General features: G+C 41.1%; 2 protein-coding genes across 3 annotated transcripts in view; one reads left to right on the plus strand and one right to left on the minus strand.

The window, feature by feature from the left end:
- The first annotated feature begins 823 nt into the window (after positions 1-823).
- Positions 824-26,707, plus strand: part of ADCY2 (adenylate cyclase 2) — a 210,949-nt gene continuing 185,065 nt past the window's right edge. The window contains exons 1-2 of one of the 2 annotated variants that reach the window (XM_061449191.1): positions 824-1,254; positions 20,498-20,695. In XM_061449191.1, coding sequence (XP_061305175.1) covers positions 1,024-1,254; positions 20,498-20,695 — 429 coding nt within the window. In that variant the 5' untranslated portion in view covers positions 824-1,023. The remainder of the gene's footprint in view (positions 1,255-20,497; positions 20,696-26,707) is intronic. The other variant, XM_061449189.1, reaches the window with a different exon arrangement.
- SEMA5A (semaphorin 5A) overlaps positions 14,567-26,707 on the minus strand; it is an 831,366-nt gene continuing 819,225 nt past the window's right edge. Inside the window, exon 24 of the transcript XR_009742648.1 lies at positions 14,567-14,616. The gene's annotated coding sequence lies outside the window, so the exon portion shown is untranslated. The remainder of the gene's footprint in view (positions 14,617-26,707) is intronic.

Below are 26,707 nucleotides of genomic sequence, written 5' to 3' on the forward strand. Positions count from 1 at the left end.
ACAACATTCAGGGAGGCAGTGCACTGGGAGAGAACTGCCTCCATGCGCTTACGAAACTTTGGCTGGTACTCGCTGTGTATCATGGATGTGTAACTGTAGCAGGTTACATGTCCAGTCTGTTTCAAGTGCCTGCTTTGTTAGGAGGAAGGAAAGTTTCCTTGCTTCCTTCGGGACAAGGAAAGCCGTACGTTTTCCCGTTTTCCCAGCATGTTCTTCTGCTTCCCCAGTGGAATTCCTGGCTTTGACAGAAACTAAGGTATGATTCTTAAAAAGGAGATTCAGCCTCCGGGAGAGGTACCCAGCGAAACCCTCTGCCCGTGGGAGTAATTTCCGAGATTTTCACGCGTATCTCCCTCTGTGCGCCGGGAGGTGCTGCCACGCACCAGCGGGAAGGTGCGGCGCGCCCCGGGGCTGCCCTGCTGCGGCTGCTGTCCCCGCGGGGAGCGGGGCAGGCCCGGTTCCGAGGCAGCGGCACACGGGCGCTCGCCGCCTCACTGCCGCCGTCGGGAGAGGCACCTTCCGGGGATGGCGAGGTGTCCGGCGGCACGCAGGCGGTGACCGGGCAGTGGCAGGTGGCCGTGCCCCATGGGCACCTACCGGCGCCGCCCTTGAGCGGGAGGGCGCGGGAGGGGTCGCTTCCACGGTCGCCCTCGAAGGCGCCTCCTGCTCCTGCCGCTGCCGCCCTTGGGCACTTGCTTTGGGGCGCCCGCCCTCTTCGCTCCGCTCTGCTCCGCTCCCCTCCCCGGCGAGGAGGAGCGAGACTCCCGCCCCCACCTCTGGAAGAGCCGGGCAAGGCATGTGCGTGCGGGGTGGCGCCTTCCGGAGGCGCACCAAGCCCCGGGCTGGCTGCGCCGCGGCCGCGGCTGCCCGGCGCACCATGCCGCTGCCGCCGCCGCCGCCGCGGCCCCTCCTCTCCGCCTCCCGCGCGGGAGCGCGCTCCGCTCCACTCCCCGGTTGCCTCCTGCAGCAGCAGCGGCGGCGGCGGCGGCGGAGGAGCTGAGGGAGTTGCGCGGGCTCTGCCCGATGTGGCAAGAAGCGATGATGATGAGGAGGAGACGCCGCTACCTGCTGGAGCGGGCCGATCAGGCGGGCGGCGGCGGCTGCGGGGCGAGCGGCGAGCAGTCCCGCTCCCGGGACTGGCTCTACGAGTCTTACTACTGCATGAGCCAGCAGCACCCGCTCATCGTGTTCCTGCTCCTCATCGTGATGGGCGCCTGCCTGGCCTTGCTCGCCGTCTTCTTCGCCTCCGGGCTGGTAAGAGACGCCCTCCCGCTCTGGGACCCACGCCGCCCGGCATCCCCGCTGCCGCCGGCCGGTGGGATCTCCCCGCCCGGCTGGCATCCCCGCACTCGGCGCCCTCCGCCGAGCCCAGCCTAACCGAGTCTGGTCGTGTGGGGTGGGACGGGGCGTGCGGGAGCCGGTGCCGCTGCTCCTGCGGAGGAAAGTTGGTGTCGGGAGGAAGCGGGGTGGCGGCGGCCAACGACTGCGGAGCCCGGGGACCCCCCGCCCAAACTTTGCTGCCCGGTGTTCTGAGGCGAAGCTGGAACGGCGGCAGCGCGGCTGATGGAGCGAAAACTGAGTCAACAAACGCATCGAGTTTAATACACTTAATTCATTGGCTCCGCTCCCTTCCAACTGGCAGCTCGGCCGTATTGGCCTCTTCTGTGGCAGGGTTTAAATCGCCCCACAAAAATGCAGCCTGTACCAGTACCTGAAATAACATTTTTATGGCAAGCAAGCCATAAAAATAACAATTTTTATGGCAGTGTTCCCTCTTTCTTCCCCCCCTCATTATACCATTTTCTAGAATTTGACCCGTTTTCTTAAGAAAGCTTTTGGGTAGAGCAGCCTTCTTTTATAAAAAGGGAGGTGAAGTTGGAGCGGTTGGACACCTTTTCTGCATGTCCAGTGCGGGGTTTCCAGCCTTTGGGAGGAAAAATATGTCACAGCGGCAGATGACAGTCGGTATCAGTTTATCTCACACAGAAATCCGTGGCGTTTTGCCCTTGCGTTGAAAGCAAAGGAAAAGCTGCAGAGGGCAGTAAAATTCTTGCTCCTCACAGTTTTCCTGCTGTTAGCTATTAGAGGCAGGCTGTTTGCGTTACTGTGTGCTTCTGAGGTAAGGAATGGGGATTTGAGGAGTCTCAGACTTTTTATTGGTTTTATTTTTTTTTTCCTAGATAATGGTCTTCTGGAAAGCTTAATGTTTGTTTAACATTGAGAGTGAGGATTAGTTTAGTATAATCTAATGGTTTCTTTTCTAGAGGCACAGCTCATAACAGTGTTTCTCAAATCGACAGAATCCTGCTTTCTTGCTCACAACCAAACTTTTGTCTTAAAAACTGCAGGAACTGATTGAAAGGATCAGCTAAATTTAGAGTTAATTGGTGTTTTATTTGTTTTTGGTATTTGTATTAAATGTTTTCTGAGGTTTTTATTTAATTTGCCATTCTTGCTAAATACAGAGCAGTCGTAAAAGAGCTAATGTGAGGCCAGAAATGGCAACAACTCATAACTCAGTTGTTTAATGCCTAAATGCTACAGTTTTGAAGCTCTGTGTACAAAATACAGGTTTGACACCATATCTCATTCTGGTGTGGTGCTCGTCCATCATAGCTGAAGGGACCAACGATGGAAATGGAAGTCCGTCGAATGCTAAGGCTGAGGCACAGTTATGTGTGGAGGCATACGCAATACTCACCTACAGTCAACGCAATAGATCTTGGGCTTGACAGTATTTAGCACTACTTTTCATACCTTGGTACAATCTACAGCTTCTTTACAAGTTGCACGAGGTTATTTTCATGATTCTGTTTCTTGAGGTAAATCATTCACGATAACAATGGTGGCATAAACCTGGGTCCAGATCGAAGGACGGCCAAAAGTTATGGAAACAAAACTGTGAGCTGGCTGGATCTTGCCAGGCATTGCTACTTCAGAAAGGGGGAATTTTATAGTTCAGTCTGCATTTGGAATTCCAGACATACCGGAAGAGGAAAAAAATGCTTTTAAAACCTTTTTCCTGAGCCTTTATCTTCCTGTGGCTAACAACTGGAAGGGTGAGTGGAGAGAGAGGTGGGGTTCATCCTTAAAGTTTCCAGTCAAGGGATGAAAGTAACTTCAGGCGAAGAGAAAGCTTGCCTATATAGACTTCCAGCCACAGGATGTTGGACAAAATCCTTTGGAGCCCTGCCCAGAGTCTCACCTAAAAGCGTTTTATTCTAGTCTAGCTCTGGTTGCATTTGTGATTAAAATACTCCTGAAGGTTTAGATCTGTTTCTCCCACACCTGAATAAAGAATACCCTTTTCATATAGCTGTACAATCTTAGTAATTGTTTTTCATGCCTGATTATATAAAAGGTGTACACAGGAGAGTCTGAGCCACAAGGGTCAGTATTAGTATCCTTGTCTTTATTTTGTGTATCTAGTATGTATGCGATTGTTTTGATGGGAGATTTAATTTTGTAGAGGAGGTGTAAATGATTGGGATAGTTCTGTGTAGGTCTGTGCAGGTCTGTGCATTTGAAGTTAATCTTTCTCAACAGTTGTTTCCTTTAGATTTTGTACAAAGCAGTTAAGATTTTACTGAAAATTACCTAAGCCCGGTGTGGAAACAAAACTCCAAAATGACTCACCACAGCACTTGATTCGCATTTCTCACTTGTACTTCAAAGAAAAGCTTAGAATGTGGAATGTAGGATTGGACATTGTTAAGACAAGATGGATGTTCATGAAGCATGAACCATTTTTATGTTCTAGGCTTTCTTAAAAAAACCCAACCCTGAAACCAATGGAAGTGAGAGGCTTTCCTTCTATTTTAATTTTTTATTTGGTTGTTAGAATATATCGCTGTGATGGCTGAGCTGCCTTTTTTTTTTCTATTTTTATTTTTATTGGCAATGTATTTTTAAATGTTCCCAGACATAGCCAACAACACAGGGGTGTATTCCACTTACTCAGCTATTTCAACCTGTCAGAGTTATGAGCTGTAGCTTTCCTGATTTCAGATGAAAAATTTATAAAAGCTGTGGCAAAATTAGAGTAAACAAGATTACTTACAGAGTGTGCCTGGAAGTCTGATTACTATTCTTTCAGGCAATGGGCTGTGATTGTTACTGAGAGCAGTTTCTTGAGAGATTTTGCTTTTGTTTGTTTCAGAAAACTATTGTGATTTTGACCTTTGGAATTAAGCACTCTATCTTCTCAAACCCAGAGTCTGCTTGAAAGGTGATCGTTCACAGCTTAGAGTTTTAAATAATGTACTGATAATATCAACCTTTGAATTTCCTGTGTCAGAGTATCTCCTGTATTTGTCTGTACCTGGCGTCAACTGAAACTGGCAAAATGAGATCAGTCATCCATGTTTAGCTGCTGCTTTAATCGATAGAGAGTAAATTATTTTCCCAAACCTGTGAAAGCCTTCCAGTGCTTAGAAATGCCAGGGGTCAGCTTCATTTTCTGTTTGGTTATTGTCTTGTTCTTTCAATATAATATATAGGACAAGCTCACTAGTTGCCCCCCTCTCCCTTTTTAGTACTAAAAACTTATGACCATTTTTAGTGATACCTAGAGCAGTTTTGTTTCTGGCCAGAACATGCTTATTATAGCTGCAATCTGTAGGAGAAAAAAAAAAATAAAAAAATTTAAAATTCATAGTGTAAAATGTGAGTATATCCAAAATATTTGCAGTTGTGATGTTTTGTTTCTTATGTAGTTAAACTAAACTGACTGAAAATAGGGATGATGCCCAAATTGTACAATTTATTGGAAGGCCATAACTTTCCTTTATCCATGTATTTTCTAAGCATAAAAAGTGCACAGTCCATAGATACAGGCTTCAATTAAAAACTGAAGTTTGGAGCTTTCAGAATCTTTTAGTACTTGTGGTGTAAGTGGGAGAAGACCTAAGTCTGTCAAGATCTTCTTTCTGTCCCTTTTCCCAAAACTCATGGTCCCCAGTTTGCTGCCTGATGTGCATGTTTTCTTTTAGACTGGCCTGTGCCCCTTGCTCAAAGACTGCAATCTTGCTGTGAAGTGTTTACCTTCAACACTAGCCTTCAGACCTTATCTGTCTCCCAGATCCTTGTGATCTTGCAAAAGCTCTTAAGTTGTGGTTGTCTATGTATTGACATGGATGTGGAGCTGCATGTTTCTTGATTTGATCACTGGCCAAGTAGAGCATGTGCTGGGTGAAAGGTGCTTCTACGGTGTGGCATTCTGATGTCTTCCCTCTTTTAAATTACCATGAGGTGGCTTTGGGTTAGCTGCCTAATGATTGTCTGTTGGAACAGAGGTATTACTTATCCCCCTTTCTTATCCCCCTTAACCACTTTGAAGTTCCTGAAAAGTTCCTGATAATGCAGTGATTCCTGAACCTTTTAAATGATTCATAAATTGAAGAAACTAAAGGTTGACTGCACACCTACATCACAGACATGCCTAAGTACCTTCTGTAGCAAAAATAGGAGTAGGTAATCATTCTCAAAGGGACAGTGCAAGTAACCAGGGAGGTGTACCTACATGGCAGATGTACCTTCTGCAGGAAATGTTTGTCTGGCTTCAGATTGACTGGATTTACCTTCAGCTGATCCTGCGTGGAAGCAGAGGTAGCTGCCTTGTTCTGAAGGAACACATTAAAACTTTATAGCTGCCAACCTGTCTCTGTGCAAAGAGAAGAAAAACGTAAGAGTCTTGTAAGGATCCTGGGTATTTAAGTGATATGTGATATTTCTTTGGGCCCTTGGTCAGAATGACAGCAAATCCTCCCTCCCTCTAATTGGTCTTATTCTAACAGAAATACTTGCTGCTTCTGTTAAAAACTGGATATCAATCACATCCTTCCAGATTTTCATTATCAGAATCTCAGCTTGAAATGGAGGGGAAAAAGTCTTCCAGTCCATGTGGATAAAGTAGCTTTGGAAGACATGTTCCATCATTCTCATCACAGTGTCTCAAGTGATGAAGTGTCTGCATAAGGCATCCGCTGCATGCCTCCAGTAATGTTCTCATCAGTACTCTGAATCTGAAAAAGTCATCTGTCCACCCCAAAAGGTCACCTGGTGGTGGTGGTGGTATATCCCTATCCATGAGATGCTCTGTTATAACCTAATTGCATAGAGTAATACAGCCATATTGTATGTTCATTTGTACTCTCAATTTTAGGATTTTTTTTTTTTTGAGATCAGCCCTGTATAATTTAAAGCTTTTTTTGTTTTGTTTTGTTTTAAGAGCACCAACTGTCTTCCCAAAGTACAAGAATACCCAAGGTCTGAAAGCATTCCTTGGAATCTTTGCAGACTGAAAGTAAGCCAAAGCATCTGCTATACTGGTTTCAAATTCCAGCTTATGCATTCCCCCAAAAAAGAAAGCTAAGTCACAGTAAAGGTAATGAGGTGGGAAAATCCTCACTAATTGAAGGACAAGCAGAAACAGGGTTGTTTGCATGCTTGATGCCATGGTTGTTGTGCCCAGGAGGTATTCTACCTCTTCTTATACTCATTCTGCCAGATTATTGCTACTACCAAGATGAGGAAGAATTCAAAACAAACATTAGTGTATTTATAATACCTTTTCTTTACATAATTCCCACTATAATTGTTCATACATTTCTGCTTTCACGTCCTGTTTTGAAATGTTCCATGAGGAAATCCTATGTTCCTGTGTCTTGCCTCTAGGCACCATATTACAATATATTCTTCCAGCTATAGCTGCTGGCTATTTGGCAGCTCTAGTTGCTAGCTATTTGATACAGTCTTAGGATATTGCCATCCCTGCCCAATGTTCCTTCCAGTAGTATTTCTGGTTGTCTGAACACAACTTTTGTAGTCAGTGTTACCTCTGTAGTTAGGCCCAAGTTTGCTGCATTTTCCTGTCTGAAGCAGGAATTGCCTAGCTTTTTGTCTCGCTTCATTTCTCCCTACTGCATCAGTCTGGGCCTTTCTTTGTTTTATTTTTTTAATGTCTCTCCCAGTACATCTGTAGTTACTTTTAATGTTGCTAAAAGCTCGTCTCATTTGCCAGTCCCTAACAAGTCTGGAAACAGTGAGCCATTGAGATAAAGACATGCCGGTGGCATACCTGTTTTTTTATCCTTCATATTTAATAACATGAATGCTGAATAAGTACTGGATAAAACCATAGGTATGACTATGTTGGAAAAATACTTAGTCTTGAACTGTAACCTTAATAAATGAATGTTTTGTGGATATCCTGGCAGTGGAAAGGTTATTTAATGTCACATATTGTGACTCAAAATTGTGGATCCACAAATTCTAATCATTAGTGCAGTTGACAAAAATGACATACTGACTAGAGCTATTGTTTACTGAGATGCAGTGGGAATAAGGCAGATGATATATTGGGCTATAATTGTATGCTGTCTTTATCAGCGTCAAGCCAGGTATGTGGATTCACAAATCATGTATTGGCACCTTCATAGTAGATCTGCCATGGACCTGTGAATACCTGTCAGCTTATCTTGCTTAAAAATTTTTCATTTGGTTCGAAGTTCCTTGTGGACAAAGATATCTGACCTATTTGGGGGGACCTTAGAACTGCTATAAAAATGGCGAACAGATTTCTTTGGTTGAGGTTTCAAGGGGTTGCCCAGATAAAGGACATTAACCAGAGATCTCAGTCTCTGCATTTATGCTGTGAATAAGAAAGCTTCCTTGTTATAACGGTAGAAGTCACTGGAATCTTCCAGACTGTACCATGAATCAGTCCAAGACTGGAGTGCCATGCCAAATGGCATGGACATTTAACACAGACAGAAGTGATCTGCAAATCTCTTGAGCAGCTGGGTGTGCCAGCACCATGGGAACAAAATGTAGCTAAACACCTGTAGTATTTCATCGCAAGCCAAGCTGTGATCCCAGACAAACTAAGTACTGCCACAGTGGCTTCTGCATATTTCAGAAAGAAGAGTCAGCTCAAGCCTTATTGATATATGATGGTGGGAAGATAGCAACAGATTAAACTTCTGGATTGGGGAACTGTACATCAAAAAAAAAAGCGAGTTAGCGCAGTTCTGCCCCTTTCCTTTGCCTTCTGTTTTTTCATTTGAGTATCATTCCTGATGTTATTTAAAAAAAAATATCACCTCAAAAGAAACCCCAAACCAAAAATGGCTCCACACATTTTCTTCTCCAGATCTTTTCTTTTTATATCTTGAATAAGCAACCTCCGGACACTGAATTTCTGATGATGCTGAAAATTCAAGTGACTGTTGCACCATCTGTGCAGAGGAGTGTGAGGCTGTCTCTACACTTATCCTCCCAGTTGTCTGTTTCTCCAACCTGTATAGAAATGTTTTATCTCTTTTCTATAAACAGAATTCTTGTTCTTAGTGGTGATTATGTGATGTAAAAGTTCCTTGCTGTTCCTGCTTGGGAGACGAGAGGAAGCAGTACCCATCAGTCTCTTAGCCTTGCCCTCAGGTCTGTTGTGTGAGCATCCACTTCTTGACCATCCATGTTTCTAGTTTTGAAGTTTCTCTAACCTGGAAGATGTGCTCTAGATAGCCTCTGGTTGCATGCTCATAGTGTGCTCTGGAGGGCAGCTGAGGTAAGATATGATCTGGCCTGGATATGTTTCCCTTATATCTTCAGGTACAACCAGTCTGGTGTTTGATCACTGGATAGCCCCATGAGATCCCAAGTGGACCAATGGCTTTTCAGAGCCACTCACTGGGGTTTGCAAAAGTTGTTAGAACTTGCTTTTTCCATCTGTCTCCTCAAGCAGATGTACTGTGTGGTGTAGAACCTCTTAAAGACCCTAATTGCTGTGGCATGCAGAGTAGAAATGCCCACTGCCTGGACAAGTGGGATTGCTGTGCTTCCAATTCCACGTAAATTTCTCCATCCCTATCTCCAATTTACTAGCATTTTGGTCCGCCCTGCAGGAAAGTTCTAGAAAGATTAGATTCCCCCATTTTTTTTTCCAGCAAGACTGAATTCAGGTAGAAGACTCGGACACTTTATTTCTCCTGCGAGGTGTGTTAGGAAAACAGATGCTCTTTGAACTTGGCTCAGGACCTGAGTGCTGGTGTTCCCACTCTGACAGAATCATAGAATTATTTAAGTTGGAAAACACTCTTAATATAACTGAGTCCAACCATTAACCTGACACTGCCAAGTCCACCACTAAACCATGTCCCAAAGCACCACATCTACATGTCTTTTAAGTATCTCCAGGTAGGGTGACTTAGCCACTTCCCTGGGCAGCCTGTTTCAATATCTGATAACCCTTTCAGTGAAGAATTTTTTTCTTCATATCCAATCTAAAGCTCACCTGCTGCAACTTCAGGCCATTTCCTCTTGTTCTATCGCTTGTTACTTGGGAGAAGAGTCCAACACCCACCTTGTTAAGGCTTCCTTTCAGGTAGTTATAGATAGCAATAAAGTCTCCCTTAAGTCAGGTCTCCTTTTGTCCAGGCTAAACAACTGCAGTTCCTTCAGCTGCTCCTCATAAGTCACTCCTCTTTGCTTTATAAACCTTGGAAGGTGATTGGGCTGTCTTTCTTTGATGCAGCCACTGTGGTAGTCCTTTGTAGTGGCACAGCGGTCTGAGCACAGCCTGCTCTGGTCAAGACCTAGAAGGTGGTAGGTTTTCCAGATCATTAACTGCTCTTGTAATCCCTATTGGCACCCTGTTATCTTGTGCCAGAAAGTGGCCACAGTTTCTCACTTGGGCTTACTTTCTTCTCCAGCAAGCCCAGGTAACTTCCAAATCTGATTGGTGGATGGTAGGATTTTAGGCACTTTAAGTCTGTTTATCACTGAAAGAATTTACCCATTTGTTTTTGGTTACTTTGATTTTTACTATTTTCTTATGTGTGCCTTAATGCAATGGGGTAACAATACTTGTTAAATAAGTCCTCAGCTAATGCTAAATAGAAATGTCTGTATTTGCAGAATCTTTCTTTTATCTGTTTCCTATGAATGTGTCTGAAGTTTTGCTCCTTTATAGAGCTTTTATTTGGCATGGTTATATTTCAAATGTAAGTTAATGTGTAGTTACCTTTATTTGAAATTTTATCACTGTAGAAGTAATACCCATTGCAGAACATGAGCTTGATTTTGGAGTCAGAAATGAAATAAGAAAGCTCTTTGGGTTTGAGGTTAGTTGAACTGAGAGACATATGAGAGTGTGGAAAGTGTCCTTATGGGAGTAAACTTTAAGAACATTTTCTATGATAATAACTGTGTTTAGTAAGTAATTACAAAACCTTAGGAAAAACTTGAAAAGTAATTACACAATGACAATAGTGACTTTTTGATATTAAAACTATTTTTCATGTTACCTTATTATGCCGATATGTTAAATCTCTGTAATATTGTGGCAAAATCTATTTTTAAAAAACTCAGTAGAGAAAAAAGTCTAAGCTTACCTTTTTCTTCATTAACCAGACCTCTAAAATGAACAGTTTCTCAATGTGCTGAATATGTGCTCCCTGGTTCAAAGTTTCTGATCCTTACTTTTAAGCAAGTTCCATCTTGACATTTTTCTTGATTATACCCAGATTCTCAAATAATTATGTCAGAAGTAAAATGATGAGGAAAAGCCACCTTTTAACTTCCATATAAAAGTGACAGTCAAAATATGTAACTCGGTATTAAACAGCTCAAATAATCAAATGAATATTAACTTCCACTGGTCTATATGAGTATAAGGAAGGCCATAATTTCACTTTTGTGTTACAGTGCAGTTTAATCTGAAAAACATGTCTTTGAGTCTTGTGAAGTAATTTATTATCCATAATGTTTAACTGATGGAGCTCTTTCAACAATGACATATTTTGAATGTATTTAACTGCAAAGCATAAATTTTTCATAAGCGTTCTACTCAATTTATCTTCATGTATCCACATTTTTGGATGTTGCATAAATAGTAGCTGCATTTGTTGGAGAGTTTCTTTAAGATTATTTTTGAAAATAAGAAGAGGAAGGATTTTGAGAACATCTGAAAAACCAGCTAAACTAAGTTATTAAGCTGCATCTTCGGAGAGGAATTCAGAACCAGTATGTGTAGAATAAAGCATGAAAGAAGAATATGTTGATCACTACATTTACATTACAAATATTCTAAATGATGTGAGTAGGCACTAATTAGCTGTGGAGCCTGAAATAATTAGTTTCATCAAGGTACAAACTTTTTCTGGCTTTGCTGCATATTGTCTCAGCCCTGTTCTGAAGGGACACTTCAGGGAGCAGAGTGTAATTAACTGTCATTGCTCTCTGGAACATGGTTATCTTCTTTGGCTGCTAGCTAGTGCCATTGCATAGGACAATTTTGTAAGTGCACCAGCTGAGTATTTTAGCCACTAATAACTGGGTTGAACCATCTTTTTTTTCATAGGCTGTTAAATGTCTTAAAGTAGAACTAGCTACCTTTGGTAATTGACAGCCTGAGAGAAGATTGAGGTGGTGCTGGAGGATGAAAAGCATGACAGGACCATTCATGTTCCCTGACCCCTGTGAGCCCTCTGAACACCTGCTTATTAAATAAATGGTAGTATGCACTGACAGATTCTATATGACATGCAGTTAATGATATTAGAGGATACAAATCAGTGGAAGATAAATCGAGAAAGCTGTCTATATGACAAGTGAGGATGTATAAAGAAATGGGAAGAGCTGCTTACTGTTCAGGTTGGGTGCATGAGGTTTGCACAGGGCATATTCATGTATATAAAATACAGAAGCACACACATCCTGATTCTGCTAAGTATGTTTTTGGCAGGGATAAGTGTCTGATCTCTCTCGAATGCTGTATGATATAGTAGGAATGGTCACAGGCTCATGGGGTTCCCTGGCTACATATTTGCTACACATTTGAGTGTGGGTAGCTCCGTTAGAGGTGTTCCCTGTTGGTCTGAGATGGACACTACCTTTGAAAATCAAAAGAGCAGTATCAAAGAACATGCAGAGAAGAGAAACCTTAAATACAAATGTTACAAATGTTACTCCATCAGTATCTAGCCACTGTGTTAGAGCTTTGACTGTCCTTGGAAACTTGGCTTTTCCATTTCTTTTCCTTTCATTTGGAAGTGGTGGTGGTAGGACCAGAATTGTTTACAGTGTTCATCATGCTTTGAGGTGGCATTATGATGTTCTCTCTTGTTTATTCTTTTCCCATGTTCTGCATTTTGAGTTGGTTTTGACTGCTGGTGAGCACCAAAGTGAAGTTTTCACAGGTCTACCTATGATAAACACCAGATATCTCCATTTCTAAGTGTTAATAGTCAACCAAGAGCCTGTTGTCTGTGTATAAAATAAGAATTGTTTTCTTTGAGCTGTATTACTTCACATACATGTCCCCTAAAATTCATCTGCCGTTTTCTTGCTCAGTAGTGACTATTATGAGATTCTTTTATAATTCTTCATAGTTGGCCCTTATCTTTGTCAGATTGCTATTCACCCCTTTTCCCAAGTTGTTTATGGATATACTGAAAAACATATACCCTAGGATTATTGAGGACTTTTGTGGGCACTTCGGGACCTTTGTTTTTGACAAATTTTCCCAGGATAGATACCAGACCTATTGGTACTCCCCTCAGTCTTTGGGAGGGATCCCAGGGGAGACTGGAGTCACTTCATATTCCTGTCTTTGGATACTGGGGCACTTTTAGGTAGCAGTTACATGTTACTACAGTTTTGGCTATTTCTCCTTTGAGTCCCATTGGCCTTTTCTGGTGAACCTTATCTCCCTGTGGTGGTTCTTTTCTCTCTAATGCCTTATACTGGTACTTCAATTTGAGACAGATCTTCTGATGTGTTCCCCTGTATAAAGTATTTTGGAATGAGAATTACCACATGCTGAACACAGATACAAAAAAAAACCCCAGCAACCCCTTTTTGCTACAGTCTGCTCTTCTCTAGCTGTTCTTTTTAGTACCTGCTTCATCTGTTTTCTTAGAAATCCTTTATCAGGCTGCCAACTTCTGATTAAGTTTCAAAAATAATAATTTGTTACTTATTTTTATGCTTTTAAAAATGACTTCTCAAGCTCTTTTCTTGGCTTTCATTACTGAGTCTTTATATTAATCCAGATACATTTTATGATCCTTTTTATTATCTTTTTAAGATAGTTTTCAGAAACTTCCTTGCTTGGCTGTTCAGGCATTGTGGTTGTGTTTTGGTCTTTCTCAAGTATTTTTTTGGGAATTGATTATCTTTTGGCCTGTGCCTCTGAGTTTTACAATGTCTTCAGGCCAACTAGAAAGATTTTAATAGGTAAACTTCTAGCTTCCCCTTTCAATTTTAGTGTTTGGATTTTGTCTTTTGCTTGATTAATAAGCTTTGTCAATGTTAGAAAACAGTTTCTCAATAGTAATTTTTTATGAGCCATGTTCTTTCCACTTCTTGAGATTAGATTGAGGGTTTCTCTTTCTTCGTATGGGTGGTTTTTTGTTTGTTTCTTTACATCTTTGTTTTGGTTTTCAGCTGTGCAAGAGACATAGGCAGTGGTCTCAGCTTCCATCTGCTGTTGTGATCCTTAACCAGTCTGAGTCACTGAATTATCCCTTAACCTGTTGTGTTTTCTTCTTTGACTGACTTTATTTTCTCTGCATTTCTTAGAAGCTCAAGTAGTTTCCATCCTGATTGGAGGATGTCCTCTAGGTCATTCTTTTTTTTTTTTTTAATAACCTTTTGCTTGTTCAGTGTAGCTTTTTGGTTCATAAGAACTTTGTTAATTGTTGGTACTCCTAGATTGTTAATATAAGCCTTTCGTCAATCCCTGCTGAAGTGTATGGTTTTCAGGCTTTTCTGCTTTGTCAGTAGTCTCCTGGGAGTCTTTTTTGCACCAGTTTTCAGTAAGACTACTGTGTAAATACTGTTGCTTTAACAACAGGCATTTTAGTTCTTCCATCTAGCTTCTTACGCTTTTGGTGTTTATATAGAAGAGCATATGCTTTCAGTTGGGTGTTTTATTTCTCTGCAAAATTTTTTGAAAGTATCTGTTGGTTCCGGCTTTTCTTTACCACTTTCTTCCAGCTTGAGTTTAATCAACTTATGTGCTTTCCTTTAGTTGAGATATACAGGTCTCCATGACATTAATGCTTCTCTTAAACCACGTACTGTGTTTCTATAACTTCTTCAGTTTTAATGTTTTCTGATGACCCTTGAAGTGCCTGCAAACTCATTCTTTTCTCATTTAGATTAAACTTGGCTGCCTTTTAGAGGCTCCTTCCCTATTCCTAAAATTTCCCCATTTCTTTGAATTCCTTAACACATTTTCTAAGCTGCTTATTGAACCTTTGCTTATCACCGTGTCATTGTTAAACAATCATAGAATAGTTAGGATTGGAAAGGAGCTTAAGATCATCTAGTTCCAACCCCCTGCCATAGGCAGGGACACCTCACACTAAGCCATGTCACCCAAGGCTCTGTCCAACCTGGCCTTGAACACCACCAGGGATGGAGCATTCACAGATTCCTTGGGCAACCCATTCCAGTGCCTCACCACCCTCACAGTAAAGAATTTCCTCCTTATATCCAATCTAAACTTCCCCTGTTTAAGTTTTAACCTGTTACCCCTTGTTCAGTCACTGCAGTTCCTAATGAAAAGTCCTTCCCCAGCATCCCTATAGCCCCCCTTCAGATACTGGCAGGCTGCTAAGAGGTCTCCACGCAGCCTTCTCTTCTGCGGGCTGAAGAACCTTACTGATTCGTTTTTATATTTGCATTTAGAAAGTGTTTCACTGATCTCAGTAAAAAAGTGATTTTAATAGGAATTTGGTATAGTAAATAGTTTGAGTTAATTCAAAGCGTGTGGTATTTCAGATCCCAGCAGGAGTCCTCTCTATATAGATTCTTGAATTCCAGTAGATGAATAAAGGAAAAAGTAGCAAAAAAATGAGGGACCATGTTAAAGGACTTTATGCTAAACCCAGTATTTTAAATGCTTGTTTGTTCCTTTTATAGAGTACTTTGTCAGGCTGTATGGTTTTATATAAACCAGTGAAATGCTTTACAGCAGCTTTGCTGTTTAAAATTAAACTGAGGGCATGGCATTATCTGGAAAAGGAAAGAACAGGCTGTAGAATGAGAGAAGGTTGTGGGTTTTGGAAAAATGAAAGTGATTCTTCAGATTTTAGTGATGATAAGATTATCACATACTCCTGAAGAATTTATGGGGTTGGGAAAATTTCTAACAGTACACTCTTTAATTTCTTCAGTAATTAAAAGACAGCAAGACAGAAAACACTCAGGAAGACAGATCTGTCAGGCAAGATCCATGTATTGCAGGCTTAGCCATTATTTCAGCAGTGACATGCTGGTGTTTTAATTCCACTACCTCTGGTAAATTTTAAATTCTGAGATTATAAAAAAAAACTTCAGGAAAAGTAGTGGGTTTTGGGTTGGTTTGGAATTTTTTCCTACCTCCTTGGGAAATGGTTAAGGTAACGGAATAGTCAGCCTTCAGGATTTGTCTTTGCATCCAACATCATCTTTTAACCCACTGATGGTTGCAAATATTGATCAGGAAGCTGAAAGCTTTAAATGTCTTTCTCTCAAAGTTACAATTTTAGAAACATTTATTTCTTGTGAAGCAATAGGGTAATACTGTTAAAAGTAGTTTCCAAATAAACCGCTGCCTTCCGAGCCTGCTTTTGTTGACCTGACATTAATGTGTATTTTAAAGGCAGGATTGTGAAAAATCCCCCTGTACACATTCAGGCTTTCTGGAAAGGATCCAAATTGTAATACCAATTGTTTTCTCTTGTTTTTTAGTTGCCTAATGAGTGTACTATTCTGCCTTCAAATTTCAATTTTCCTTCAGAATTCACACAGTGTGTGGGTGAGAGCAATCAGCTTGTGACACTGCAAGCAAGTTATTGTGTAGTCAGCTCAAAGAGGTGATGTCCCACTGCAGTCAAGGAGGTTGCATACAGTTACTTGTGAGGAGAAGCTGCTACATTGTGGTCTTTTTTTCTTTTTTTTTCTCTGCACATATTTAAATGAAAAAAAAAGAGGCAAAATTGTGCAGTAGGCAACCAGCAGAAGGGAGAGTGGAAATGAAATTTTAGATTTAGTGATCAAAATGGCTCAGCTAAGAGTTGAGATCAGCATACGCTTAAAAAAAAGAAATTGACTGATTAGCTGTTACTTTGGAACAAAGATTTTGAGGGATTGATCTAACGATAGAATACATATAGAAATATCTAGCTGTATGAGCATACATATGCTCTAAACTGGAATCTAAATATTGTTGATGTGTTATGAAACAAGATCATTCTAGAAAGTAAAGTACTTTTATATTTTTACTGACATGGAGAAGTGTACTGTTGAAATGCATGTGGCTATTCGTGCTAGTGTATGTGTAGCATCACATTGGTTTGAAATACCAATTTGCCGTCATTTCAATCTGTGGTTTTCCTGAGTCTCTGCTTCCTACAGGAGCTTGTGGATTCCTGCCGTGCCGTGACCTGGACTGCATGACAGATGGTGCAAGGAACTTAATGTTGTCCTGTCACTGGCAGAGGGTCTCATTTCTCTGACCTTGCAAGAAGAGTTTTGCAATGCTACTTAGAAATGCGGAAGTCAAAGGCTGAAGTTAAATACTTTTGGTGTTATCTGGGCTGACATTGGTAGTGACAGTATTAAATCAATTCACTGAAACAAATTGCAGAGAGGGGAATGATCAAAAATCACAAAATTTGGAGACATAAATCAGTAGTTCTTACTGCTATTAGTTAGGTTTATATTTTGTCTCGTACTTTGCAAGATTACGTGTATCTTACTTGGTACAGTTCAGTACTCATGTGGTCACTTTTCTCTATGCCTAACTTTAAGCCTGTAAGATTGTTTTCAGTACAACTACCAAGTGCTTAAAAGCCTTTGGAAGATTAGCATTTGCATTTCAAAGTTAGCACCATTTCATACAGCTTCTCGACTCTTCTTTTGCTTATATATTTGATCATCAGTGCTGTGATAATTGCTGAAATATGTGACTTCCTATATTTAAAAGGGAAGAAAGAAGAAAGATGGGCTGGCTTTTGTCAGGCAGGGTAGGGTACATGAAAGATAATCTGCAGTCTGCACAATCAATCAGATGTGGACATAATTTCATCATGGTGTTTCCCTTGCTTTAAACCTGGTGGTATGGTGGCTGGTCCTGGGCTAGAGGCCATATGCAGCTGAGTAGAACCGCAGCTAATGTGCTCTGCAGAAAGGCAATATGCACCTCCCAGCTCCTCTCCCTTCTCCTGAAATGTGAAGGTGATTGTTTGAGGTTCTGGAGTGGGTCTATGTGTACTAGGGGCTTCCCAGTGCTGCAGTAGGTGCAGGCATGTTGGTGCTGGGTTTGCAGCCAGTAGAGTGGTCAGACTCCAGTGCAGCAGGAGGGGGTTGCAATGTGCAGTGAACACAGAGTCAGGGCAGCAAGGAAAACAAAGAAGCTTGAACAGAGGATGGGGAAAGAACCTTACTGCAAGTGTATCTATAGATGTCAGGTTCTAAAACCTATTAAATCTGGGGAAAACAAACAAAATCCCCAACAAAATACTGCTGACACCATTTGTAAATTTTTGTAATTTTTTTTTTTGCAAATTTACATATCTACCAGTAAATTTTTAGTTTTGCTCTAACTGTAGCACGTCTGTTTTTGCTCTAACTTTAAGTGTAGCAAGTGCATAAGAAAGAAAAAAAAAATCACATAAAAGAAAGCTTTTAAGCAAAATGTGAAGTACTTAAGTTGAAAACCCATAAACAAGACTTATCAGGGCACTAAGGAAGAAACTACAAAACGAGGGAGAAAGAAATGTTAATTCTTTGAGCTTAGGTTTCCTACACATCATCAAATTGCTACTTTCAAATTGTTCCCAAGATTTCACCAGTGTGAAAAATGAATACGAGGCTTTTCTGCATGAAGTATATGGTTAGTGGAGGATTTTATGCAGTTGCAGCAGTAGCATTTGGGGCCTGCTTTTGTAATCCCTTTTGGTACAAATGAGGCTGTTAGAATTCATAACAGCTGGGTGAATGAGTAAAATCCTATGACTAGTCTTTGATGTAGTGGTCTTCTAATTCAGCTAGAGATGCTTTTGATCACATACAGGAATATAAAATCAAATATTTATTCATTTTTAATGCATCCATCACTAGGTGATTTAAAGATATTACTGTAGTAACTCCTATGTAATTTTTGTAAATAAAATTTAAATATTATTTATTCTGAATCTCTCTTCAAGTTATATTCTAGTCCTTACTCTGGGTGTTAGAACATTTTGAAGTAAGCAGCTGCTGTGAGACAACTCATATATGTAGTCTAAAGCCCGTCCTTACAGATAAGTACTTTAAACAGAAGCAAAATGTCTAGTGCCTGGCAAATATCACTGTCAAAAAGGCTTTTATGGAATTATGGTCACATAGTTGATTTGGGAGGCATTTTGACAGCTGCAGTATTCAGTAGGGATGCTTGAATTTCACCTACAAACCACATTAATCACAAAAATGTTTTGAATTCTGGAGCAGAAAGAATATTCTACTAATGCAGATTGGGTTTGCCTTTTAATTTTCTCAGTCTTATGGGCCCTGTGCATTACTGTATTGTGATTTATAGTTTTCTTAATCTGCTTCAAATAGTATCATATAATTATTAAATGGTTTGGGTCACCTAGTTCTGTAGATGGTGCATCCTCCACTAGACCAGGTTGCTCAAGGCTCTGTCTGACCTGGCCTTGAACACTGCCAGGGATGGGGCATCCACAGTGTCTCTGGGGAACATATTCCAGTGCCTCACCATTCGCAGAGTAAAGAATTTCTTCCTAATACATAATCTAAACCTACCTTCTGTCAGTTTAAAGCCATTACCCCTTGTCCTATCACTACATGCCCTTGTAAGAAGTCCCTCTCCAAGTTTCTTGTAGGCCCTGTTTAGGTATTGGAAGGCTGCTCTAAGGTCTCTCTGGAGCCTTTTCATCTCCAGGCTGAGCAAGCCCAACTCTCTCAGCCTGTCTTCATAGCAGAGGTGCTTCAGCTCCCCAGTCATCTTCATGGCCCTCCTCTGGACTTGTTCCAACAGGTCTATATCCTTCTTATGTTGGGGGCCCCAGAGCTGAACACATTATTCCTGGTATGAGAAGAGAGCAGAGGGGGAGAATTGGCTCCCTCAACCTGCTGGTCACGCTTCTTTTGATGCAGCCCAGGATACGGCTGGCTGGAAGTGCACACTGCTGGGTCGTATTGAGCGTCTTCTCAACCTCTTGTTGACAAGAGGTATTCCCCATGCTATGTGAATTTGCATAGAAGCATTTAAGTTGGACCCCTGATAAAGCCGACTTACTGTCTGGAGTACCTAGAATTCCTTTGTGCTGCTCTTAAGGTGTTCTGCTGCTGACCTGTGACTGCTCTGCAGGTTCTGGGCATCTCTTGCTGGCACTGGCAACAGAGTAGGAGTGGGTTAGATTGAGGTTTTCCTACCCCAACAACTTTAGTTTAAAGCTCTCTTCACCAGCTTGGCAAGCCCATGACCAAAGATGCTCTTTCGCTTCTCTGACAGATGGACTCCATCAGTCCCCAACAGACAGGGTTTCTAAAAGCAAGTCCCATGGTCTAAGCAGACTAACCCCTGGCTGTGGCACCAGTTCTGTAACCATTCATTGATGTGCCAGATTTGGCTGGCCTTTTCAACCCTCTTCCCTTTGACTAGAAGAACTGATGAAAAACTGCCTTCACTCCAGAGTCCCTTATTGCTCGGTGATTCTTTCTTATACTCCTCAGACTGCTCCTGGCTTGTATCACTGCTGCCCACCTGAAACAACACCAGTAGATAATAGTGGACTGTACAAGGCTTAGCTGAGTCTTGGTGACACCCATGATATGAGCTCCCAGTGAGCAGCACACCTATCTGGAGAGTGCCTCAGGTCAGCAAACGGATGCTTCAGTGCACCTTAGAAGAAAGTTGCCTGTCACCCATCACCTAGCTGTGCTGGTTGTTACACACAAGGGCGAGGAGGGCTGCCTTACTCACCACCAGCATCTCTCCTGTTGTGACAGGTCTTTCCTCTTCAGCCTGCAGAGCAGCGAAGTGGTTCTGCACCTTCAGAAGGTGCTTCAGGGGAAGCCTTTTCCTCCTGCAGGTTCTTGCTGTTGCAAGTTTCTATTCCTCCTGTGTGCTGGTGTGGGACTTTTTTGACTGACTGGCAGTAGCTGTAGGTCCACTGAAGTCTCTGCACTTGGAACCAGCTTTCTTACTCCTTCTCAGCCTCTCAGCCTCCCTGATGTTACACAGCCTTCCCACTGCCTCCTGCAGCTCAATTTAGTAAAAGAAGTACAATGCAGTAATGTGGTTAATAGTTGTTTATGAAGTTACTACTCCAAGTAACAGCTTCTTACAGTGAAAGAAATCCTGTTTTGATTCAAATCACTTTTGATATTCAGTCATGTCGTTCTGGGATCTCCATGTGTGATCAGCTTAGAGTATATGATTTCTGTCTGACCTTTAAATGTATTAGGTTTTAACTTCATTTTCATTTTCCTCTGTTTCCAGGAAGTTGAAGACCACGTGGCGTTTTTAATAACTGTTCCAACGGCCCTAGCAATATTTTTTGCTATATTTATCCTTGTCTGCATAGAACCTGTGTTTAAGAAGCTGCTTCGTGTATTTTCTCTGGTGGTCTGGGTATGTCTTGTTGCCATGGGATATCTCTTTATGTGTTTCGGAGGAATCATCTGTCCCTGGGACCAGGTAAGACTGACATTATTATTAATTTTACTACCATTGGGTACATTTCCAGGAACCATTCTATGCAAAATCATTCACATTTATTTTTCTGGGACATCTCATAAAATGTTTTTGCGACTGTTTGCATGCATTTATAAGTGCCAAAGAGATGTACATACTTGGGATAGGGAAATATTTGAAGGATTTTTATATTTTTTAAGCTCCTTTGCATAATGAACATTTGATTCAGTCTTCAACTTTTTGGTGTAATGAATATTTTTTTATAGTGACCAATTAACCTGGCAAATTCTGCTTTGGTTCAAGACCACTCGTGCTATCTTCTTCAGCTTAAAATGTTCAGTTTCTCAGTGTTGGCTTTCTGTGGTCTTCAAGATGTTCTCTAGCAACACATGAGAAAAAAGGATTTGGACTTTCCTCACATTTCTAGGGAAATGTATGAATAGAGCAGCAGTGAAGTACCCTTCATATTTAAAAAAAAATTATAATGAAGACAAACCAAAAACTATAATTGCATTCTAGTAGCACCACTTCTGAAATATGAAAAAATGATGTGCAATATCTAACACCGTGCCTGATCGGTTCTTCTGTGTTCTGCCATGTCTTCCCATTTCCCAAGCCTCTGTATGTGTGAATACTCCTGATATAATAATTGAGAAACTCTTCAAAGGATGGAAAAAAGCATGTAAATATACAAATATGTCTTTTGAAAATTTGACGCTGATTCCCTGACTTTAGAATAACGGTAAATGATGGTACTGTATGCAGGATGCCTTCTAGGTGTTTAAGATAGACTTGAAACAAATTCTCTGACTTGTTATTCAGATCTTGCCAAGACTTATGCAAATACTGAACTTTAAATATGCAAGTAGTTCCTTTATAATCTTTAATTCAAATGATTTAAATTACTGGTGTATGTGGGTAATATTAGTTTTGGGGCCCTTAAATTTGTGGGTGACTTATGTTATCATTTTCTTGGTAGGTTCAATGATTCATTATCCATGAAACCGCCTCCCTGTTTGTTTTGGTTTCTTCATTAGCTTTTTAAGTATTTGAAACTACAAACCAGGCCACACTTGCATGTAATAAAAAGCAAACAAGAACATGTAAGATTTTTTCCTAGATCTAACTTCACAATGGGAGTCCCTGTATCTTTGCGATATCAAGTCTAGATAATCTACATGGTCTTACATTTTTGATTTATTTCTTTTAATTGCCAATTGTGGGATGTTACAGTAGAATATTTAGGCTTTCAGGCTTACATGCAGGTATTTAAATTACCATATTTTTTGTTCATTGCAAATTCTACAGAGTTAAATTTTCTTATTTGAAAGATACAATGACTTTCAATAGCATGGGACATAAAAGATATCTAAGAGGGATGCTGATGCCTCAGTCCTGCTGTTGTATTTAGCCTGTGAAGGTGGTCTGACCTGCTTTTCTTTCCTCTTAGGAAAAATTTAGGCATTTACACAGCATCTGAGGGATGCAGCTGCCATGGGAGGCAGGAAGGGCTGCAGAGCCCTTGGGAAAGGCACTGTCTTCCAACAGGTTGCCAGGACACAAGTCCTCTAATTTCCAGTCTGCTTTTTGCTTTGTGTGCAAGTGTTGCTTGGAGAAGTAGATATCTGGGAGGGAGCTGCATGGATTCCTTTGCCAGCAGCAGCCAGCTCTGGGCAGCTGCCTTCCCTAGCACTGTGCAGGCTCCAACCCACAGTGGTCAAGAATTTCCAGGAAGCCTGGACATGGCTGCAGATACGTGGCTAACTCCACTGTGCATTTGGCCTCGACAGGAGAGGTGTTGTCCCAGGGTGGCCCCTGGCCACTGCTAGGAATTGGAGGTTGTGTCACTCCCTGCAATGGGACCCTTTGCATTCCCCAAACTGTGGGTTTTTTCCCCTTTGAATAGTGGTACTGCTTTGTTGATCACTTTTGTAGGTATTCTTTCACTTGATGTCAGTTAAGAGTAAACTGCGGAAATATGGGAATCTTTCTGGGCATTTGACACCTTACACAATAGGCTAATTGCAGGTTGAATGTTTTTGAAGGTTTGTAAAAAAGCTGTGAGCAGTAAAATGCTGCTATGTATTCCTGGGCTGCTGGTGTTTTGATTGCTCTGTATCAAGAATATGTAGGTGAACAATTGGTGTTCTCTCCTATAATTACATGTGAAAGCAAATCTAAAAAATCCTTCCTCAGTGATCATTGGCAGTTTCTTTATTGAAGTTTTACGTTTTATGAATTTTAAAACTATTTTTGTGGTTTAGGATGCTTTTGTTGTTCCTTTATGCTTTTTTTTATGAAAGAAAAGAAATATGATGTAAAATTTGGAATAGTTCTGTTTAAAGTATCTTTGTCAACATAGCTAATTAGAAAACTATGAAGACAAAAGAAATAAAAGTTCATCCACACTTATTTACTAAACAAGTGCTTTTGTTTTCTTCAAATTACAGCCTAACTTTTGTCCTGCTCCAGCAGAGTTTAAAAATACTCTTTTCATCGTATCATTCATGTCTTTTCAGTCCTAAGATTGTTAAAAATATGGCATTTCTTAGTTATACTAGGAACTATTGAAAGGTAAACTTTCTGTATACTGTAGTTTATAGAAAGAACATGTTATTCTCTTGTTTCTGCTCAAGCCTTCTCCCTTTAAAAGATGACCCTGCATCCTTTAAATTTTGGTTTAATGATTTTAATCTTCCTTTTGGCTGTTTGCAGTTTTTCTCTGTTGTCTGAAGGAAACTTAGGTGTGAACTTTAGCAGGTTCAGTTTACAATAAAAATGCCACTTCAGAGAAACTATTTTGGTTATGAACTCAATATATATTTAATGCAGAGCAGTGCCTCCTGAGCCTGCAGGCACACAGCTCAAATAACTTCCACAAACAGTAGAGGGCTGGAAATGAAGTGGCTGGATAGAGCCAGTGTTGGTTTGTTGGTTTGTGTTTGTTTTTTTTTGTTTTTTTTTTTGTTTTTTTTTTTTTTAGAAAGCTGTAGGCTGATGTGAAATAAGTGGAAATTGTAATTGGTTTCAGCTATCTTTTTGCTGTCCCTGCAGATTGCTCTTATGTCTGCATTTTCTTGTCTCTGCAGCTACAGCTTTGGAGAGAGAGCTATTATCAGGTAGGTGTCTGGCCAGTGTTTGAAGGGGAAGACAGCACAGCTGTAGATGGTTTTACTTCATCCCTTGAGGTGGTCTGTAAGCCCCATGCTGTCTCCACGATCGCCTGCTGAGCCTGATGCAAATGCTGTTACTGTTGCTGGGCTGCATGGGCATTATCACAAGGCCATCTCCAAGAGCAGCATTGTCATTATTAACCTTAGCAACTAACCTCTTAGGTAGGTCCTATACTTCTGTATATGGTCGATGAAGAGAAGCAAGTACAATGAGAAGGAGACGGAGAGTACCTTAGTGAGGTAGTCGGTGGCTTTACATGAAAAAAAGGACCTAGGACAGTGATGGCAAATGTCTTTGATACCTGACACACTTTTTAAAGAAGCATTGCAAGCCGCTCTTACTGGTGTCAGCCCAAGTTTCTGTCAGTGCCAAACTTGGTGGTGGAGCCCCTGGGGTTTCACTGGTGTCCCATGGAATTTGGATGCTTTGATAGGACCAATGCCGATGGCAGCACTCTGTGTTACAGCCCAGGAAGGTGGCTGGGCTGTCTGGTGGGAGTTGCAGAATACCTGGCCAGGGTTGGTAGGAAAAAAAGTAGAGCAAAGGAAGTCATGCGGAGGCTCAGAGAAGCAATTGCCTGCTGGCAGTTTTTTGCAAATCTAAGGTTTGAGCGGTAATGTGTGGAAACAGTTTCAGTGAGGAAACACGTCGGGGCAATGCTTAGAAAGGTCGGTGTGGAAATCAGTGGATGGTGTGTTCGGTGGAGGGCCAGTAATGCAAGGCAGGCAAGCTGAGGAAGTATGATGGAAAAAGGTGATGTATTGATTTTGTCATGTTAGATCTTGTCCTTATTCTAGAAAGGAGCACCTTTCCTTACAAAATGTAAATGCAGTACCTATCTATAGAGTTACATTCATGCCAGGGAATGAATTTAAAATAGTTTCCTCTTGTTTCACTGACAGTGTAGTTATTGTACAACAATCGCCTTTCCATGTCATCTCTGACATGTTAACATTTCCTCAACCTTTTATACAGGGTGTACGTAAATATGTCATGGCACATTGATATCAGTGGGTAAAAAGAGCTCTTAAAGCATACAGTGGATGATATAAAAAAAGGAAGTAATTATACAGCATTATGCTAGCCTAATGAATTCTATCTTTGCTGGATTTTGGTATTCAGTTCTACTTAATTATAAATACGTTTGCACAGCCCAGGCACCAGATGTGTTCCTCCTTGTCTGTGTTCAGTTACAGCACAGAAATTACTTCAAGCATGATTTGACACTTCTGGTTTCCAAAAAAAATTATCCAGAGTGTGATGTGTTTGGAATAGCTTTGTCTATTTTAGCCTAAATACTACTTTCTGAGCTGAATCTAAAGCCCTTTTATTTTAATGCATTGGTATGGAGTGGTTCAGTTTGGGCCCTGAAGCAGCCCTGATTTACAGAGTGCAGGGAAAATATTCTGTATTAGTATTCATAGAATCATAGAATTTATAATTCTTATTTTTTTTAATACTCTCCTGGTACCTGAGGATATCAGGCAGAGAGGTGAGTGCGTGTACAGAGTTTCTGCAGTTGTGGTAATTAGCTCCTGTATCAGGCAGCAGGGCAAACCAGTTGGTCCGCAGAAAGGGAAGAATTTTCTTTGTACAGAACTGTATTGGGTCTGATTTCCTCACCTTGCTTGGGACCTGCCTTATCTGAGGTCAGTGCTGATGTATTAATAACATGTTGTATGGTTGGGCAGTGCAAATAAAAGGAGTTAGATGCTTGAGAAGAGCAGGGCAGGTGTCACTGAAGTCCCTGCAACACAGGAGAGTGAGGATATGTTGCTGTCAGCTGTACTGCTGGCTCAGGATCTGGAATGTGGGGGAGACTTGACATTTTTTCAAGCTTAAGATTAATCAGACTATCAGGAATGAGTATCCGAGGCAAGGAAGTAAATCTTGTAGGAGGATGGTTCAGTCCCTTTGAGGTGAACAGTCACCTGAAAAGGATATCAGGAAAACCAGGAGTCTTGTTTGAAATGGGAAAATATTGCCCAGCAGATGATACTGTACTTTAGGAGTAGGTGTGATAGAAAAGGAAGAAACCCACAATCCACAAGTATAAAGCATATTTGCAGTTATATATGAGGAAGGAGAAGAGCAGATTATTTTTATCTTAATTTTTAATAGACATATGAATTCACAGGCTTAATAGCAAGGCATTTAAATGTGCTTATCAAGTTTGGTATGGCTACATCTGTATAGAAGACAGGAAAAAGCTGAGCTATTAGAGACCTGCCACTCATGAAAATCAGTAATATAGTAGTTTAATATTGTAAAATAGTGTGTGGAGCCTTGGAACACCCTGTTAGCATAACTAATGTGCCATTGTTAACCTTTGGTGTGTCATGGCAAAGCACTGTTATTGCTCTTTGTAGAAACAGAATGGATTTCTTTTCTAAATAGGGAAAGCAATTTTGTAAGAAGAAAATAGAAAATAATATCTGTTTTATTGCCAAATGGAAGACTAGAAGCACTGCTAGAAGAGATGAGTGTTATTAAAATAACTGTATGTGCAGGTGAGGGTAGATGGCAGCTAGTGTGACTTCAGAGTGTATGAGGCGGGAGGAAGATTGCTGGCTGAATTCTCAGGGGGCTCTCTGGGGAATGTTTGCCTTTATTAGTGCTTTTTACTTGTGGAGGGGTGACAGAATGTCACCGCTGTAATGAAATTTGTTGATGACCCAGTTAAAAGATTCCTAATAGAGCAAAAGATCAGAATGTTATGGGAAAGAAAAGAACGACCTTGAGGGCTACTGTAATAGCAGCTAGATGAAATTTAATAATAGGAAATGTGATGTGCCTGCATTTGGGAGCTAACGGCAGAAATTTCAGCTATAGGCTGAGAGT

The sequence above is a fragment of the Pezoporus flaviventris genome, unplaced genomic scaffold, assembly GCF_033815535.1.
Source record: "Pezoporus flaviventris isolate CSIRO_AGI_PZ_B2104156 unplaced genomic scaffold, CSIRO_AGI_Pfla_v1 ptg000007l, whole genome shotgun sequence".
In the NCBI taxonomy this organism is placed as follows: domain Eukaryota; kingdom Metazoa; phylum Chordata; class Aves; order Psittaciformes; family Psittacidae; genus Pezoporus; species Pezoporus flaviventris.